The 17,182-nt window shown below is 39.1% G+C and overlaps 2 protein-coding genes and 1 long non-coding RNA gene across 8 annotated transcripts; 1 reads left to right on the top strand and 2 right to left on the bottom strand.

Moving 5' to 3' along the window:
* Positions 1 to 1,999: 1,999 nt before the first annotated feature.
* On the bottom strand, positions 2,000 to 3,964 carry LOC122989251. 5 transcript variants are annotated; one of them, XR_006404996.1, is made up of 3 exons: positions 3,356 to 3,964; positions 2,552 to 2,721; positions 2,000 to 2,425 (listed from the first exon to the last, which is right to left on the bottom strand). It is a non-coding gene; the product is annotated as an uncharacterized LOC122989251 (long non-coding RNA). The 5 variants fall into 5 exon arrangements; XR_006404997.1 differs by lacking the exon at positions 3,356 to 3,964 and adding an exon at positions 3,165 to 3,221; XR_006404994.1 differs by lacking the exon at positions 3,356 to 3,964 and adding an exon at positions 3,142 to 3,196.
* A 114-nt stretch (positions 3,965 to 4,078) lies between these two features.
* On the top strand, positions 4,079 to 7,761 carry LOC122989250 (ras-related protein Rab-11B-like). The gene is made up of 5 exons (XM_044362005.1): positions 4,079 to 4,266; positions 5,731 to 5,926; positions 6,017 to 6,210; positions 6,301 to 6,381; positions 7,017 to 7,761. Exons 1-5 carry the CDS (start codon positions 4,227 to 4,229, stop codon positions 7,160 to 7,162), a joined length of 657 nt encoding a protein of 218 aa, XP_044217940.1. The 5' UTR covers positions 4,079 to 4,226; the 3' UTR covers positions 7,163 to 7,761.
* A 1,145-nt stretch (positions 7,762 to 8,906) lies between these two features.
* On the bottom strand, positions 8,907 to 16,852 carry march2 (membrane-associated ring finger (C3HC4) 2). Of its 2 annotated transcripts, none has more exons than XM_044361980.1 (5): positions 16,359 to 16,852; positions 13,421 to 13,706; positions 13,114 to 13,318; positions 12,675 to 12,884; positions 8,907 to 12,483 (listed from the first exon to the last, which is right to left on the bottom strand). In XM_044361980.1, the coding sequence occupies exons 2-5, from the start codon at positions 13,600 to 13,602 to the stop codon at positions 12,325 to 12,327; spliced, it is 756 nt and encodes a 251-aa protein (XP_044217915.1). In that variant the 5' UTR covers positions 13,603 to 13,706; positions 16,359 to 16,852; the 3' UTR covers positions 8,907 to 12,324. The 2 variants fall into 2 exon arrangements, with proteins under 2 accessions (XP_044217915.1, XP_044217916.1); XM_044361981.1 differs by having other exon boundaries at positions 13,123 to 13,318; positions 16,359 to 16,803.
* Positions 16,853 to 17,182: the final 330 nt, after the last annotated feature.

Genomic DNA, 17,182 nt, shown 5'->3' with positions numbered 1-17,182 from the left:
AAACGTCAGAAAATAGTGGAAAATGTCGATCACTGTTTCCCTAAGCTCAATGTGACATCATCAAATGTCTTGTTTTGTCCCAACCAACAGTCAACAACCCAAAGATATCCAGTTTACTGCCAAAGAAGACCAGAGAAACCAGAAAATATTTACATTTAGGAAGCTGGAATCAGAGAATTTTGAAATTTTCCTCTAAAAAAAACTATTCAATATGATATAATGTAACTGATTATCGGAAAAGTTGGCGATTAATTTAGTAGTTGGCAACTAATTGATTAATCAACTAATCGTTGCAGCTGTAGTTGTTTTTGACTGCAAACAGCGTAGCAGGGGAACTAATCTTGATAAGACTATTAACAAAAGTTTTAGAGTAATCAACAAATAGTGCAGTCTGTCTGTTGTCTTGTGAAAATATGATATGAAGCCAAATAACACAAGTGGTTGTTATTGTACTGCATTGTGGTCTGAAGCCTGGTTGCTGCATGCTATTGTAATCTAGATAAGCAAACACGTGACTGTCAACCAGTGATTGAAGATATTTGCAAAGGGTGAGAGTTGTGATTAGAGCTGCAAGGATTAGTCGATTAATTATTCAATCAACAGAAAATTAATCTGTTGATTAAGCAGGTGGAGCAACTGTTTTGTCAATCAAATAATCGTTTCTGTCATTTTTTAAGAAAAATATGTTCCAAATATTCTCTGGTTTAATCTACTGTCACATTAATAGATTAAAAATCTTCAGGTTTTGAGCTGTTGGTCCGACAAAACAAGCAAATTGAAGACAACGCAGTGTTCTCTGAGAAATTGTTAATGCCATTTTCCACAATTTTTAAAACACTTTATAATTCAAAATCAAACTAATAGCTAGTTGCAGCCCTAGTAGTGATAGACCTGCAGTGTGTCACCTCTTGTATGCAGTGTGAAGAGCAGCTGCTTTCCATACAGATCGTCTACTCCAGCTCATTTTCTTATAATGCATTTGGAAGTGTACAGTATTGCACTTCTGAAGAGTCCAAACATAACATTGATAACCTGCTTGTGGCAAAAGGCAAAGGTGGTAGCGCCATCTGCTGGCTCAGTGGAGGAATTTGTGGGGTTTTATCAACTTTGAACCTATCAAACACACTCAGTTGCCAATTAATTACAACTAATGCAGTTTAATGGATCAGTCCTGCTATAAATCCTACCCTCATGAAAGGTTGTAATGTTCAGTTTTTGTTGTAACTGTTTTAGAGAAGTGGCTGTAGTACTGAGATGACTTTTGATTATTTTGTCAGCCCATTTATTCTAATTAAATGGAGACTAGTGAAGTTGAGACATTTTTATTGTATTTAGTTTTCCAAATGGAAGCTACATTTTATAGCACATTGAGAGAGAGGACAATCCGCTCTTCTAATTAATCCAGAACTGCATTTCTTTTGCTGCCTAAATCTTTGCTAATCAGTCTAGACAACAGGAGATCTAGTCTGGCCCAGGGTTTGTTTGTGGATCAAATGGCATTTTAAAGATTGGCACAGAGCCATAGCCTTAGCCAGAACTCTCAGAAAGCTTCTCAGATCTTTCATCAGAAGTATTTGGGTATTTTGTTTTGTTTTTTGGTTGATGTGATTCCATCAATATTCATGGATATACTCTTCTGTCAGTTTACTGCCAATTCTGTTGAAAAAGCAGATATTAGTCCAAATACAGCTCTTCAGGCTCTGACAGAGCCAAGTAAACATTTTAGACAAAGTCATGTAGAAAAGGTCAGCATCACTAGCAGTGCCTTGATTCCAGTTACAGGTGAGACAGAAAGTTTTTTTGTTTTGTTTTTTTGGTATTGAGAATTTGGTACTTCTGTTGTCATTTTCCACAGTTTAACAAAGACATTACAAACTTACAACACCAAACAACCCAACCAGAGGGGTAAAAAACAGGACGGAGGAATGTGAGTGTGGACTATATAGTGAGCTTGATAATACTTACCTTATGAATGTAAACAAATTATACAACTCTGAGCCATGAGATGTTTGTTTTTATGGCAAACAAACCCTAAAACAATAGAAATATAGTTTTACAAAACAACCCCAACTCAAGGTCCACTTACTAGCTCTTTCTGGAGCTTTTAACCTATCACACTGTCTTCATTATCGGATCGAGACAGTTGTCATGGAGGTGGATCTGTTGACATCTTCTGATTTCATCAGAGGTATTTTAGGACTTCTCATCCATGTTTGCTTGAAAGATAGAAGTATACGTTTCATTCTTGAGCTTGGAAATAGTAGTTTGTTATGAGTCACCGCTATTACTGTTAATTTATACCACTAGTTAAGCTCTAAAGCTTTTTGGTAGGCTGAAGTGACTGTGAGAGACCCATAGAAGATAGATGAGGCAGACTCCAGGGATGCAGAGCACTTTACAGTTCTTGGTTTGTGTAGTTTAAGCTCTGCAGAGAGAACAAAAAGTATTATGACATAAACAAAAAAGGTAAGCATTGATAACAGAACCAAAAATTTGAATAAAAATTCTGTGAGAATTGAATTAAGTCAAATAATTAATAAATCTCACTTACATGATTCATGCAACATATGGCTGGAGTCAAGAAGTAAGAACAAAGGGAGGAAGGCAGCATAAAGCCTTCTGGGTAAATTGATTGCAGTGGCGTGTTCCTTCCAGATTTGATGTGTCCTCCTCTGCCTGGGAAGTGGTCAGGTGACTCTTAGGTGGGGACTTTTGACACCACTGATAAAGATTGTGTGAAAGTTCCAAAAAAAAACTTGAGTTCAGATTGTTTTGTCAAGTTACTAATTTTACCAAGGTCAGGAATTAACTCTTATAGCCCACTTGATCATTTTTTGTGTGTCAGACATGAAGAACAATTGAACCTGACAACCTTTAGATGAGAATGTTTCCTTACATTTTTAGGCAGGCTTTTGATGTCTGATCATTTAAAGCAACTGAAAACATTTTTAGTTTCAGTTCTAATAGCCAAATCCTCAGCAAATCATCATCATTAGAAGTCTTAAAGTCTTGCATCATAATACACGTGACAATTTTGGGACAATAGTGACAACAACAAGAAAAACCTACAAGCCACTGAGGGGCTGCTATTGACACGTCACCTTTGTGCAGCATGTGGGTTAAATAATTAAAACAACACACCTGCTCTGTGATTACTGCCTCACCTGTGTGCACCTTCCCCGTACTCCACATACTGTGTAAAAAAAAGTGAATTACCACAGGTGGACACATACTACTGCATATAAACACATATTAATAAAGTAAAGTAAAAACAGTACAAGAATGGCTCCAACAAGGACCTTTGTGCTCAGTTATATTTTTTATTGTCGACCTTACTGTACCTGAAACTACATACCAGTGTTACAGATCCACTAGTGACCGTGTTAACTGGTGACTTTGAGACGTGTTTGCTCGTAGTGACGCCAGCCGTCGAAAACACCTGGAGAACACACAGGTGTCCTCGCGAATTCCTAATTAATAGTATTTTAATTACAAGTTTATATTCATGAGATTATATTTGTCTTACTTTGTAAATGAAACTGTGTCGCCAGCAAGAAGCATTCACCTCGGTCAATCAGATATATTTAATACACAATTTGTCAACGTATTTTTACGACTTTTATATGTTGCAGACATACAGAGGATAATTACAGATGAGACTGGTCAAATCTGGTGGCTACTGGAAGTTCAACCACCACAGTGTTTGCACACAATATATGTTCCTGAACGGTGTGGGTCCACAGTGACAGAGCAGGTTCACTTTAATGTGAATATGGGTCTTTTACAACCGAAAATAATGTTATAAAATTTGCTGCACTGCTAATCTATACGTTTTGTTTCCCACATTAAAAATAAGAAGAGGTGAATTTCTTACTCAGCACACAATTTCAGTTAAATAAATCTTCAACTGAGAAAAACACAGATTAGTGAGTATTTAAATCTCATTAAAGTAAAGGTATTCACGAGGACACCTACGTGTTTTCTTAGTGTTTTCATCAGCTGCCGGTACTACGAACAACCACGACGCACTCGGCAGAAAGTCGCCGGTTAACACGGTCACCAGTGGATCCGCAACACCGGTACGTCACGTGACCGCGTAGCGTTAACGCAGCCTTCTCTCTCAGCGGACAGTCTTCTGTCATCTTGGAACAACAGCACCCTGGTTCAGGCGGGGTGGATATTTTCTGTCATCCCCGCAGTCTCAAGAGAGGTGATCATATCAGACAATGGGGAACAGAGACGATGAATACGACTTCTTATTCAAAGGTGAGCGGGACAGAACACACTTGTAGGTAACCGTGTTTGATGTTATTTAGCCGTGTTTACCGTCAGTGCTGCGGTTTAATGCCAGCTAACTGGAGCTAGCCGGACTCTTCTTAGCTACGGCGCTTTGGTCGTGACTTTTCAGACTTGTCGTTTCATATTAACCTCACTCACTCACTATTACCTACGACCTTCCAGTGCTTTTATTTCTGTCAAGGTTTGCGGGTAACCACCAGTTTTGCTTAGCGGACATGAAATTGACAGAAAGTAAAGGGCGTGTGGTGAGTTAGCCCTGCATGCTAGGAGCTAGCTTAGTCAAACTGACGGAGCGATTAGCTGTTAACAGTTTGTTTAGCAAACCTTATTGTCATCTAAGAGACATTATCCTCCAGCTGTATAAAACTCAGTTATCTAAACAGCAGCACCAACAATGGCCTATACTTTCTGATGTTAAATGATATCAGATCATTCAACAGAGAGGGAAACAAGACTTCCTTTGTGGCGGACTACAAACCTGTAGCCTGAGGGAGAAAAACTCTGGTTTGGCTTTGGTTTTCTTGTCAGATATCTGCTTCAGCTGACCACAGTCAGTATTCACCACCACCAGTTTGTTTATGATGGCCAATGGCAGATTTCCATGCAGTGATCTCTTTCCCCCCCCTGTAAACCTAACTGTTCCTTTCAGCCTGTAGAGCTAACTAATGATCAGATAAAATAATCAGCATGAAGAGCCAAGAAACCTGATTTTTATTGTCATGTGTCATATCTATTCACACGCAATCTTTAATGCACTTAAGTCATTAGATTATAGGGGAGAGAGAGAGACACTGATGTACGTCACCCCTCAACTGTCAGTGCAGTGAGTTTTATACTAATACTGGAGACGCAGCAGAAACACACCAGCTTTTATCACTCCTATCCAATAAAAAAAAAGCATTAGAGTATAGGCCAGGGCCAGATTTGCTGCTGGGAGTGTCAGAAATGGATTGGAGATACTGATGACTCGTAACAACAACAACGCAGGAACAGAGGCCCCGAGAAACTGTTGAGTCAGATTTCCCAGTGAGCTGGTTTTTTCTCGCTTCTTCCTGCATCACTCCCAGCAGGGCAAAGTCTGATAAGGTTTTCTCTGTACAGGCAGAAAGCAGCAATGAGATTGGCAATGACTGAATTATATAAGGTGACTAAAGTGTGTCATATGATTATAGTTGTTTGATACATTTTGTGTAACTGTCAGCACCATTTCTGTTGTTTCAAATCCGCCTTTTCTTTTTCAAGTCACAACAATTCAGTAGCTGCAGTAGAAATGGATGAGGCAGTTTGAGGTGAAGCTGGGTAAAATGAAAAAAATGAGCTATGCCTGATTACAGAATAACTGCAGGAATTCTTTGAAATCTGAGAGTCACATTTTCTTGAGAGCCGTTGCCCTGACACATGCTCATGTTTCACTTTTTGTCTTGGCTGTAGTCGTACTAATCGGAGACTCTGGAGTGGGGAAGAGTAACCTGCTGTCCCGTTTCACAAGAAATGAGTTCAACCTGGAGAGCAAGAGCACCATCGGGGTGGAGTTCGCCACCCGTAGCATCCAGGTGGACGGCAAGACGATAAAGGCTCAAATCTGGGACACAGCTGGACAAGAACGCTACAGAGCAATCACCTCAGCGTGAGTATTTTCTTTGGGTTTAAAGTAGTTAACATTGATGCAAATATCATGCTGGAAAAAAAGCAATAACCTGGTTTATATTGTCACCAGGTATTACCGGGGTGCAGTTGGAGCTCTCCTAGTTTATGACATCGCCAAGCACCTGACGTATGAGAACGTGGAGCGCTGGCTGAAGGAGCTGAGGGACCACGCTGACAACAACATCGTCATCATGCTGGTTGGCAACAAGAGTGACCTCCGCCACCTCAGGGCAGTGCCCACTGATGAGGCCCGAGCCTTTGCAGGTAAATCACTAAACACTGACACCTAACAATCTGTAAAATATGTCAACTGTGTGCATTTTCAAAATGTATCTTGCTTCTCTCCCACATCAGAAAAGAACACTCTGTCATTCATTGAGACCTCAGCGCTGGACTCCACAAATGTAGAAGAAGCCTTCAAGAATATTTTAACAGGTAGGAAAAGCAAGACACAGTAGAGTACATCACCTAATGTACTCTGAGCCCTCTGATTATCTCAATATTTCATGTCTATTATTTAGAACATAATATCATTAGATGATATGGGATAAAAAAAATCAGGGCATCTGAAGCCAGTTTTCTGTTTAATTGTTGGTCATTTTTTAAAGAAATATATGGTAGTGGAAGTAACAAATTACATTTACTCTGATTACTGTAACTAAGGTGTTTTTTTTTCAAGTATTTAAGAAAATATGTTTGTTATACTTTGATACAATTTGCAACCTTAATTTTCCAGCCAGCATTTATGCTAACTTACATGGTACAGTTCATGCTGACATGTAAATGCACTGTATTTATGTAAGGATCACATAAGTTTTTCCTTATTCTTATATATAGCGACTACTGTCACTACAAGGGTTCATTTAAGATGGAATGAGATGGTGAAAACATTTGCATCTATCTGAAAAATTATATGAAACATTCAAGCTGTACAGTTCACTTAATGTTTTACCATTTTGACATGGAGTTACGCAATTTTATTTCTCTACAAATGGGAATGTACAGCACAACTACATATACAGTGAAATGAGAAGAGCATTACAGTGTTTTTGTTGGATTTCTCTCTGCAGAAATCTACCGTATCGTGTCTCAGAAGCAGATAGCGGACAGATCTGCGCACGACGAATCTCCTGGCAACAACGTAGTGGACATTAGTGTCCCACCAACCACTGACGGGCAGAAGGGCAACAAACTCCAGTGCTGCCAGAGCCTGTGACACTCAATCCCATGAAACACTCTTCCTCCAAAACCATCTTGACATCACATCACCTGTGCACTTTTTTTGTTCCCGTATCTCTGCTCACAGCCAAAGCCCTTCTCACTCTACCCTTTTTATTTTTCTTTCTCTCATTGTTTTATATACTAGTACTTTGAACCCACTTGTGCTCTTCTCTTCTGCCATGAAAGAAAACTTTAAGAAGCCTTTATGTCACTCGGTCAGTCGAGTTATTCACGGAGTCAATGTGAAGGTTCCTGCAATGCAGGAACGAGGCAGTTGCCGCTGTCTTAATGAAGCCTGTGAAGTTGTTTGAACTCTACTGAAACGCTGTCATGTACATGGGAGGCTGTGGAACATTTCAATGGTTACCACTAGATGGTGCTGTGTAAATAAACTAGAGGCAGTTGCTCCAACCTGGTGAAGCAGTATTATGCGTTTGACAGTGTGGTTCTTGTTTTCTTCTTACATCAGTTAAGTTATCATGCCAAAAATATCCTCATGATGTATTTATTGAAGAAGACTTGGCTTAAGTTGTCATTGTTTTACTTTCAATTGAAGGACTGTATAAATTTACAATAAAACTCTTGACAAAACTAGTGTTGAACTTATGTTTTCCTTCTGAAAATTAGTTTTCTCTGGTAAGGTTTTTAAGACTTGAGTCTCATCAAGCTGGGACTAGTTTTCTGGATAACTGCAGAACAAGATAGAAAAAAAAAAGTCTCCTAGTTTTACTGAGTGCAGTTGTCAAGCTAATGTAGAAATCCTGCTTGAGAGGCTGTGGTTGAGCTAAAAATGTCTTTCAGAATTTCCACAATGAAGCAAGAACAGCATACCAACATCTGGGCTGTGGTACAAAACAAAGGATTTACATCTGTCTTTGTGGTAGCACTTAATGAGGACGTGTCAGGGTCGGATTAACCCTCTCGGGGGGCCCTGGGGCACAAAAAAGATGAGATGTCCCTATTGACTGCCCCCAATTCTCCCACTCTGTGCATTGTGAATGTGATTATTCATAATTAGAACCAAGTTAGTGGTAAATTGATAGATTTGTGCTCTATTTAGGAATATGAATTAAAATAAAGGCAAAAATAAAATATGCAACCATCCATTTCGGTACATATTGTGCTTCAGTGATGCACAGTCACAGATTTGCAGTTAAGCCACAAAGAGAGCCTGGACCCCCTGTGGGTCTGGGGTCCCAGTGCAATTGCCTGTTTGCCCTGCTGGTAATCCTTTTGGTGGGTACATCTTTTGTAGCTGAGGGTAAAATATGTCAGCAGGTAAACAGATAAAATAGCTTTTTAACAATATTTTTCTATCACTAATCAAAACCAGCGTTGTTACAGACATGCTGAAGCAGAATATTTTGAACTAACTAAGCTGCTCGTATTTTATATTTGGATGAAATGTGGAGATTCTTCGACTCCTCAGAGCCATACAGTAGCAAAACTCGACAAGTTTGATTCCAGATGTGTTTCTCCTTGTCTGCGCTGCATCAGCAGTTGTTTTTCATCAGGATTAATGGATACATATATAGCTGTCGTCAAAAACAGACTTACAGTAATAACATCTCATCCTCGCTGGACTAAGAGGATGATCTGTAAACAGCCATATCATACAAGTCATGTGGAACACAACGACATGCCTTCCCATGAAAATAAATCAAACACAGAGCAAACAACAGACGATGATTAACACAGATACGTAAACAAAGCAAAAAATGACCCGAATTAACGTTCACTCTTAGTTTATCCTCATGTTTTATTTGCTTTGCAAACTATTCTTGGCTGATTGCAGGTACCAGTATTTTGGTGAAGAAGTCTTTCTTTTTTTTTCTCCACAGCACACCATAAACACTGTAGTATTTAAAAATGTGAATACTGAAGAATTGCAACATAAATCACAAATGATACACATTAACATACCAACCCAAAAAAAAAAAAGACATGTAAAGTTCAAAGATTACAAAGATGTTATTTAACATAACACAACAGAAGCACATTAACAGCTACATGTTATCTTCCTTTGCGTAATAAACAAATAAAACGATTTTAAAATCCCTTTCTAGACTTGAATTTTGGGAGCTATTTAAGTTACTTTTACATTATGTGTAATGACACTTAAAAACTCTTTGGAGATCAGTTTCAAATAGCTTTGATAACACTGACATGAAAAGGCAGGTAGCCAGAGACGGAGCAGTGTTGCATACTTTGTACATACTATCATACTGCTCATGGCTGCACAAAGCTTTACATTTGACATTACTTCAAATCAGTGCTCCAACAGATCCCAATACTTCTGGGGTTAAAGCCTCGTTCATAACAAACAGTAAACACATGGATGATCAAATGACTCATAAGCTTATAAGGCAGACGAGCCCCCCCCCCCCAGTATATCCTGCATCACAGTATTGCAGGATATACTGTAATCTTTTGTTCGGAGATCAGTTCAAAACAAACAAATGCTTATCTGAGGCAGTATGTGGGACACCGGGGGCTAAAAAGTGTCGGTGTAGACAAGAAGACAGAAAGAAAACAACTTTCCCAGCTGCTGGTCACTGTTAATACCACAGTGTCAGCCGTCTAACTGGAAAAGAAAGGTTGCTCAACACTTACAACCATATGACTAGTATCAGTTTCTCACTGTCAGACTATTCCTATGACTGAAAGTTTCACAAACAGCCCCAGGCAGCCACATGTCATAATAGATGAACAATATTGTGACAGTTAGCGTATTAATACCAATACAGAATCTTTCTAGACTAAAGTTTCAGTAGCATAACAATCAACACTGTGTAGGAGGGAAAAATCATCCATATAGATGCTTACTGACTGCGAATAATCAGCATCTGCTCTGAAAAAGTGACTGAAATCGTGGTTTGTCCACTAATAACTGAATCCCTTCATATAACACCACACATTAGTTTAAGTTAATGATTAAATAATAATATTGTTCAAGCCTGATTGTTATAAAGTAAATAGGTGTATTTTAAATAAAAAGGCATTAATAATACATTTTGTCCTCTGTACATCATGGGTCATGATCAAAATATGATCATCTATTAATAAGAATGAGACAAAGAGTCACTCCACTGAAGACATAAAACTATTGTCATCTTGGAATTAAAGTTTAGTTTGTAATAATAAAATTATAACAATAAAGATTCAAGCAAGTTTTAAACTTGCCTGACTGCTTTCAATGCCACCTGTATAACAGTATAGCCAAGTTATTTTTAATTTCACAACTATAAATGAAACTAATTTTTTCATAAACAATACTGAGCTGTAGGGTTAGCGTGTGCATGACCCCAAACAGGACAGTGATGTCATATTGTGACACCGCTGTGTTTAAGGCCGTCATCAGACTGGATTATGTTAGTTTTAACAATTAAGTTCTTCTTAATACTGCAAGTCTTCATCTTCAGGCTTCAGCGTGTGAAAGTGGCAATTAACCGTCTCCCTATAACCCAAATTAGGTGGAATGAAGAAATTTCAAAAAAAGAATAAAAATTGGACCATGTTGTGACCCCGAAATCTAGAAACCAGGCAGACTGTGTGTGGTTTGCTCTGATTGATTCATAGTTACATAAGTCCATAAGTGAGCTGATTATAAACTGCACCAACCTAGTGTATGTACAAGTGAATTTTCTCTTCTCCCCCAAAACAAGTAACACAGCCCGTCCAAACTGGGCCAGACTGCTCAAAAAAGACAACATCCATCAAATGGACTCAGAAAAACATGTGAGCTTCTTGCAGCTTCCATGAAAGAAAAGACTAAACAATGCTTTAGTCAGATTTGGCCTTAGTGGATCTTTCATCTTTGCATAATGAATCCACCATTAGAGTCATTGTTGGTGGGTAGTTCATGTCTGGCAGAAACACCAGCACTGAAAATCACCTCTGAGATTTTCTTCTTCATCAGATCAGAGAAACTATGCTTGACTACTAAGTTTCTGAATCCCTGATTCTTGATGTGATCATGAAACTACACAGACACACATACAACGATGTGTATTCTTAAAGTAAAGTACTTCAATGGGCCAGTAGAAGGATGCTTTAGTACACTGCATCAGCCACCAAACAATGTTCGTGGAACTGTTCCTCTAAAAGCCGTTTTGATGGAGTTTTCTATCAATTGATATAAATATAAAGACCCACTTGTTAAGTGCTGATAATACAAGAACCTCCATGAGGACACTGTTAAACCCTACTTCAGTAGGAATAGTAAATCTGTTCATTCATTAGTGGTTTAAAAAATGATTCTACAAAAAACAAAACAACAAAAAAAAAAGTTTTCCCAAAGAAATATTAACAGTGCTTGCATGCAAAACTGTGCATGTCGGTAGAGGTGAAGACCTCAATGTCCACAGTGTTTTATTGCACAATCTCTAATGTTATGCCGCCATCCGCTCTCGGATGAGATGTGACAATAGGTGCAGAAAAAAAAACCTTGAAAGAGGTCCAACAAGATAATAGTTTCATGGTCCTTTAGTTTCATCTCAGACAGCAAACTGCCATCTGGATTGTGAAATGTAAATAAATGGAAGCTCTGAGCTTCTCATTTTTCCTTCACAGATTAATATGGAATCAGCTCCTCGATGGGCAATGTTGTGCAGAGAATGCAAGGCCTAAGTAGGTGTTGTGCGTGCCCTGATATGACATGTATCTAGCAGTTTATCATCATCATCATTCATTCATTCATCAATGCAGCAGACTCTGCAGTCTGTGGACCACCGATTGAACCGCAACAGAACAATCATTACATTTCAAGTCCACTAAACAAGTTAGTTTGGTCATTCCTTATTCTTGTATCACTGCTAGCTAATGTTAACATCACATCCAACATGATCAGACTGTTCCCATGTTTCCTCTGCACATCTTCATATGCTCTTCCATTCTTTAGTGCCTTTGCATAAGCTTAGTGAAAACCCAGCATGAGGACTGACGGACTCCATTTAAATGTGCTCATTTCTGCACTCACAGGAGGAGCGCTTCTTAAAAATGTCAAGTGAAGATTTAAGTATTGATAGGTCGAAAAAAAAAAGGGGGGAAAAAAACGCAACAAAAAACACCCACAAGTGCTTGTTGAAAGTCATGATGCACCGAGTATCATCCCCCATAAGTAAATGGCACCATTATTGTGGTCATCTTCATTTGATCTCATACTATACTCTCATTGGCGGACTTCTTCATCAGTTTGGTAGAGAGCAAGGAATGCTGCGAAGAGTTAGACTCCTTGGCTTCAGGAATGAGCAGACGTACTTTCTGATTTGTTCTTCTCCACTCAGAGTACAGCTGACAGTGGTAGCGGAAAGATACCTGCACAGACAACCAGGTAGGAGAAGACAGAAGTAGAACATCAATTACTCACTTAATGTCATGTTTAAGGCTAATTAGCAATTTTATATTTAATACACTGCGTCACAACTGCTCAATTTAACCGGTTCCACTTAAAACCATCTGCGTTACAATAATGCTGTAGTCTGATCTGTACGTGAATTGATTTTTACCAGGGTCCAGAGGACGTAGATGGTGAAGAGGGCGATGGTGAGGGCTATGAGACCCACGGCCTGCAGCCAGCTCCCCAGCTGAAGATGGTCTTGAGCGCCGCTCAGGCACAGCCAGCCCGAAATGGCTGCTAGGGGCGTGATAAACAGGAAGCACACCATGTCACAGAACAGTGTCCTCTTCTCATTACGAGGGCCGGGGTCCCGCAGCCACTGTGGAATAAGAAGTAGGGGACCGATGAAGAGAAGTGTGAGAGAGACAAGGGAGAGGTAGAAAGACAGATCTTCAGTTAATCAAGAACAGAATAGAATACATCATGATTAAAGGCAAGCAAGCAGAAAGATGAGATGGAAAAAAAGCTATTTCACACAATTATTCACAAACAGCAGCACAATCAAGACGAGCAGAGAGATTGATGCAGACAAGGCAAAGCTCATTGACCTTTGTTACCTCTGTGAGAGGCCTCGGTCGGCGCTCGATGCTGAACTCCGTGTGGCAGAGCTCACAGTAGCTGGTGTTGGAAGACGACAGCCACTTCTCTAAGCAGCTCTTGTGTACTGTGCCCAGGGTGCCCGTGCAGTCGCATGGGGACAGGAGACCCTCACTGTTGCCACCTTCATGGCAAATACGGCAGATGGGACCATCGCTGAGACAAAATAAGAAAACAAAGACAAATAAAGTTACGTCAGCATCATTAACCGTGCTTGTTCTGGTTATTTCTGTTCACGATAACTTGTGTGAGCCTTACCTTTGCGTGCCCACGGGTTTGAGCACAGACGACAGCAACCGTCCATCTATGGCTGTGACCTGGGTGACGTAGAGCGCCTGGCACCCGTCCCCACCCGCTTCCTCGACGTTCTTCCCAGCTCCTGTGCTGCTGGCACAGTCACACAGAGAGCCGGGCAGGTGGCAACACCCCCCTGTCGTCATGGTTACAGTGTCCAGATGCTAGCCGTAGATTCGGGGGCGTAAAGGGTTAGCGGCGAAGGTTGCTTCAAGGAGCAGAAAGCACAAACTCTGCTCTCCCTTATTTTCTACAAACAGAGAAAAAAGGGGAAAAAAATCGAGACTTTTCAAACAAACAATAATAGGCAGAGTAATGTTACAGTAAAAAAGTATTATTTTACAATACAATAGAATAGTATAGTAGGTATAAATCATTCAGACACTGAGGAAAATGATATTTAGGTGTTACCTCAGAATCAAAATATTTATCAAGGCAATGGCATTAAACTAGAAAAACTTGGGTTAGTAAGATTTAAAACTAAGATATATTATATATATATTGATATATCTTTAAAAAACAAAACAGTATTGTTATATACAGTATGTATTTGCCAATACTATCTGGCTCTCGGTACAATGAGCTTCACATTATTACAGTCTTCATTGAAGAGCCTGCTTCATGTCTCATTAGTTTCCGGCCATGTGAGAATAACTTTAGGTTATCTACAAAGACATTTTGTCATTTATAAGACAGCTGTCAGTTTTGTTGGGCCAATTTGCCCAAAGCAGCTGCTAGTCCATTATAAAAGCAAGTGTGATGGTCAGTGGCAGTGAGTGTGAAGTGCAGCAGACTGATAAACAGCTGTCTCCCCTCAGATAACCCTTCACTACAGATAAAGAGGCAGGCAGCGGAATTTGCTGCGGCCCTTTATTACATTCGTCTTGCCGTCTGGAAATATGTGTTGTTCTGTACAGTAACAGATCAATTACAAACGGATATTTCTTGAATAAATGTTTTCATTTTTCATGAGACAATACATACAGTAAGAGGGATTACATGACGCACAAGAAATAGCAAAACGCGTGTCTGATATGTTTGAAAGTATTGAAGAAGCTTCTTTTACTTTTAAGGAATCGATGACACAGTTTATAGGACACAAGACAGTGGACACATATTGAACCTATTTTTGACCAGGGTGTTAGTCACGGGTAAATACTGGGTCGTTGTTGGTCGCATAAGACCTCGCTCTGCAACTGTAGCTTTGTACAGTTAAACCATAGCATTACACCCGAACTTGTATAATCCTTTGTGCTCAACAGTGATGACGCTGTGTTGTTTTTAAACAGGGGGCAGATGGTGCAGACACTCTACTGTTAATACACAGGATTTTGTGTACTTTCTCTGTCGCCTTATGAACAACAAGAATTTACAATAATTTTAAAATGTTATTGTGATTAAGAGGAGTGGAAATTACAGCTGCTGGTCAAAAACAGCTGATGATCTAATTCAATCAACAAAACAGACTATACAATTATTATTTAATATGATTACTATAACTGTGAAGGAAATAATGTTCTATCTTTGTTTACACTGTATCAAAGAGGAGGGAAATATTTGACTACAGGACACTTTAGGATGTTTAAAAAGTTAAACTGTATATAATAATATCCACACATACGTATAATGACTTTTAGAATTTGATTGTTAATTTTTTCTACTTATAATCTAGATGTAAGCTTATTTTCTATGAGTTTTACTTTGCTGAATGTTACGTTTTGTCACTACAATCTAATCAATCTAACATTCCTACATTAAACAGTTTCATCTTGTCTGTTGTATGAAGTAACATCTGCTCTTACGCAACACATGTTATTCAAGCTGTTTGTGACAAACTCCAAATATATTCCATGAGTTTGCTCACACCTGGTTTATTACAAACACGCATTTAACAGATTAATATGATAAATGGCTTTATGAGATAAGTTGCTCAAGATTGCAAATGTTTCATGAAGCATCAGAGCATGAACTTTACCTTCATGATACAGACGCCAGGTCAGATGAATGGGTAACTTGTTTTTTCACCGAGCAACACCAAATGGATGTCATGGTCTCATTTAGGCCTCAATGAAAACTAGTATTCTGACAGTATCCGCCTTAATTTGTCCTTAATTTGGTGTATTATGGTTGAAATAGGCTGTTGTGTCTGGATATATTATGATAAAAGACAGTATAGACCCATGGAGTAGGAGAGGTTGTTCAGAAATCTGTTATGAGTATGACTAATTCATGTTATTATTTATGACTACTGATACAGAATGAGGATTAAGAAACAAAGTCCTTGATCCAGATAAACAAATGGGTAACCCCAAAACTAAGTTATTTCAGTTATTGTTTTCTGCCTCTTTTAAAACAAGTGATGTATGAAAACACATGAAGAGAACTGGCTGTAATATTCTCAGATCAACTGAGACAGAAATTCAGTAATTTTTAGGCCAAACGAAATTGAAAGTGACTGTAACTGATGCAACATTACGTTATTTTTTGAACAAAAAGTGATGGGAACTGAGCAGTCAATGTGTGCAGCTGCATTAACTCATGAAACGAATAAAATCACCTCAGATAACAAACAATCCTTTTCACTTGGACGCAGCTAACACCGCCGCTGTATCCAGCTGTTGTAGCTTTGATGCAGACTATTGTCTGGAGCACAGATGTCAAAACAACGCCTTCAGCTGCGTGGCGGCGTGAATCAATGAATTAGCTGTGTACGGCTGTGTTGCAGTGACATATTTAACACATGAAAACCGACTATTTAAGATTTTTCCTGGCTGTCATTTCGTTATCGATAGCTATTCACTGTTCATGTTCAATGTCCAGCAAATAAACGTGGTCAGTTCGTGCCGCCACAGCTGTCAGGAGCTGCAGTCAGCTGCTAGTAGCCAAAAAAAGCTCTACTTACCCTCTCTTCTTCCTCTTTTTCCTCCTCTTTTTCTTCTTACTGATGTCTTTCTCCTGTGGTGAGTATTACCGCCCTGACTGCCTCGTATTTCCTTGTCGTTTCATTATAGTTAAAGGTGTGAATAACCAGCATCAGAAGCTGAAGATATGCTGCTCAGCTCGGTGCTAGCTCTCAGCTGATAACACACAGCAGGCCAGGCTTCCGCTTCCCCAGCGCTTTAAATAAAACAGGCTCATCATCATCATCATCATCATCATCATCATCAGCTGTCTGCCTCTGCGGGGAGCACACGGCTCGATCCACGACGAGTTAACAATGTGGTTGTGGATAAACAACAGCTCACACGCACACAGCTACACAACAGATCCGGGAACAGACAATTTATCACGTGGTTTTAGAACAGAAAACAAGTTACAGCACATTTTACAAGGGTGTTTACTTTTTTTTAGATTTTGTTACACAGATGAACATTTTCCGCCTAAAATCACCACACATTTTATTTTACAGTCCTGTAAAAGCACATTTTACGACTGGATTTTTTTTTTTTAATCATCATTAATAATTATCGTGTAGACTATATCCATGGTCAAAAATTTCTATATGATCCCAAAAGGAATTTCCAATTAAAATCCTACCTAGTTCTTCCTAATTTTGGAACCAGTTCTATGGGATGAAGTCCAATAGGACTTAATCCAAAAGAGTTGATATATGATTAACAATACAAAAATACTATAAGATCTTCCTATATGATTAAAGGCACAGTGTGTAGAATTTAGTAGCATCTAGTGGATGGACTTGACAGAAATGGAATATAATATTCATAC

This window comes from Thunnus albacares, chromosome 9 (assembly GCF_914725855.1).
Source record: "Thunnus albacares chromosome 9, fThuAlb1.1, whole genome shotgun sequence".
NCBI classification, from domain to species: Eukaryota; Metazoa; Chordata; class Actinopteri; order Scombriformes; family Scombridae; genus Thunnus; species Thunnus albacares.
This window is presented reverse-complemented; position numbering and strand designations above follow the sequence as displayed.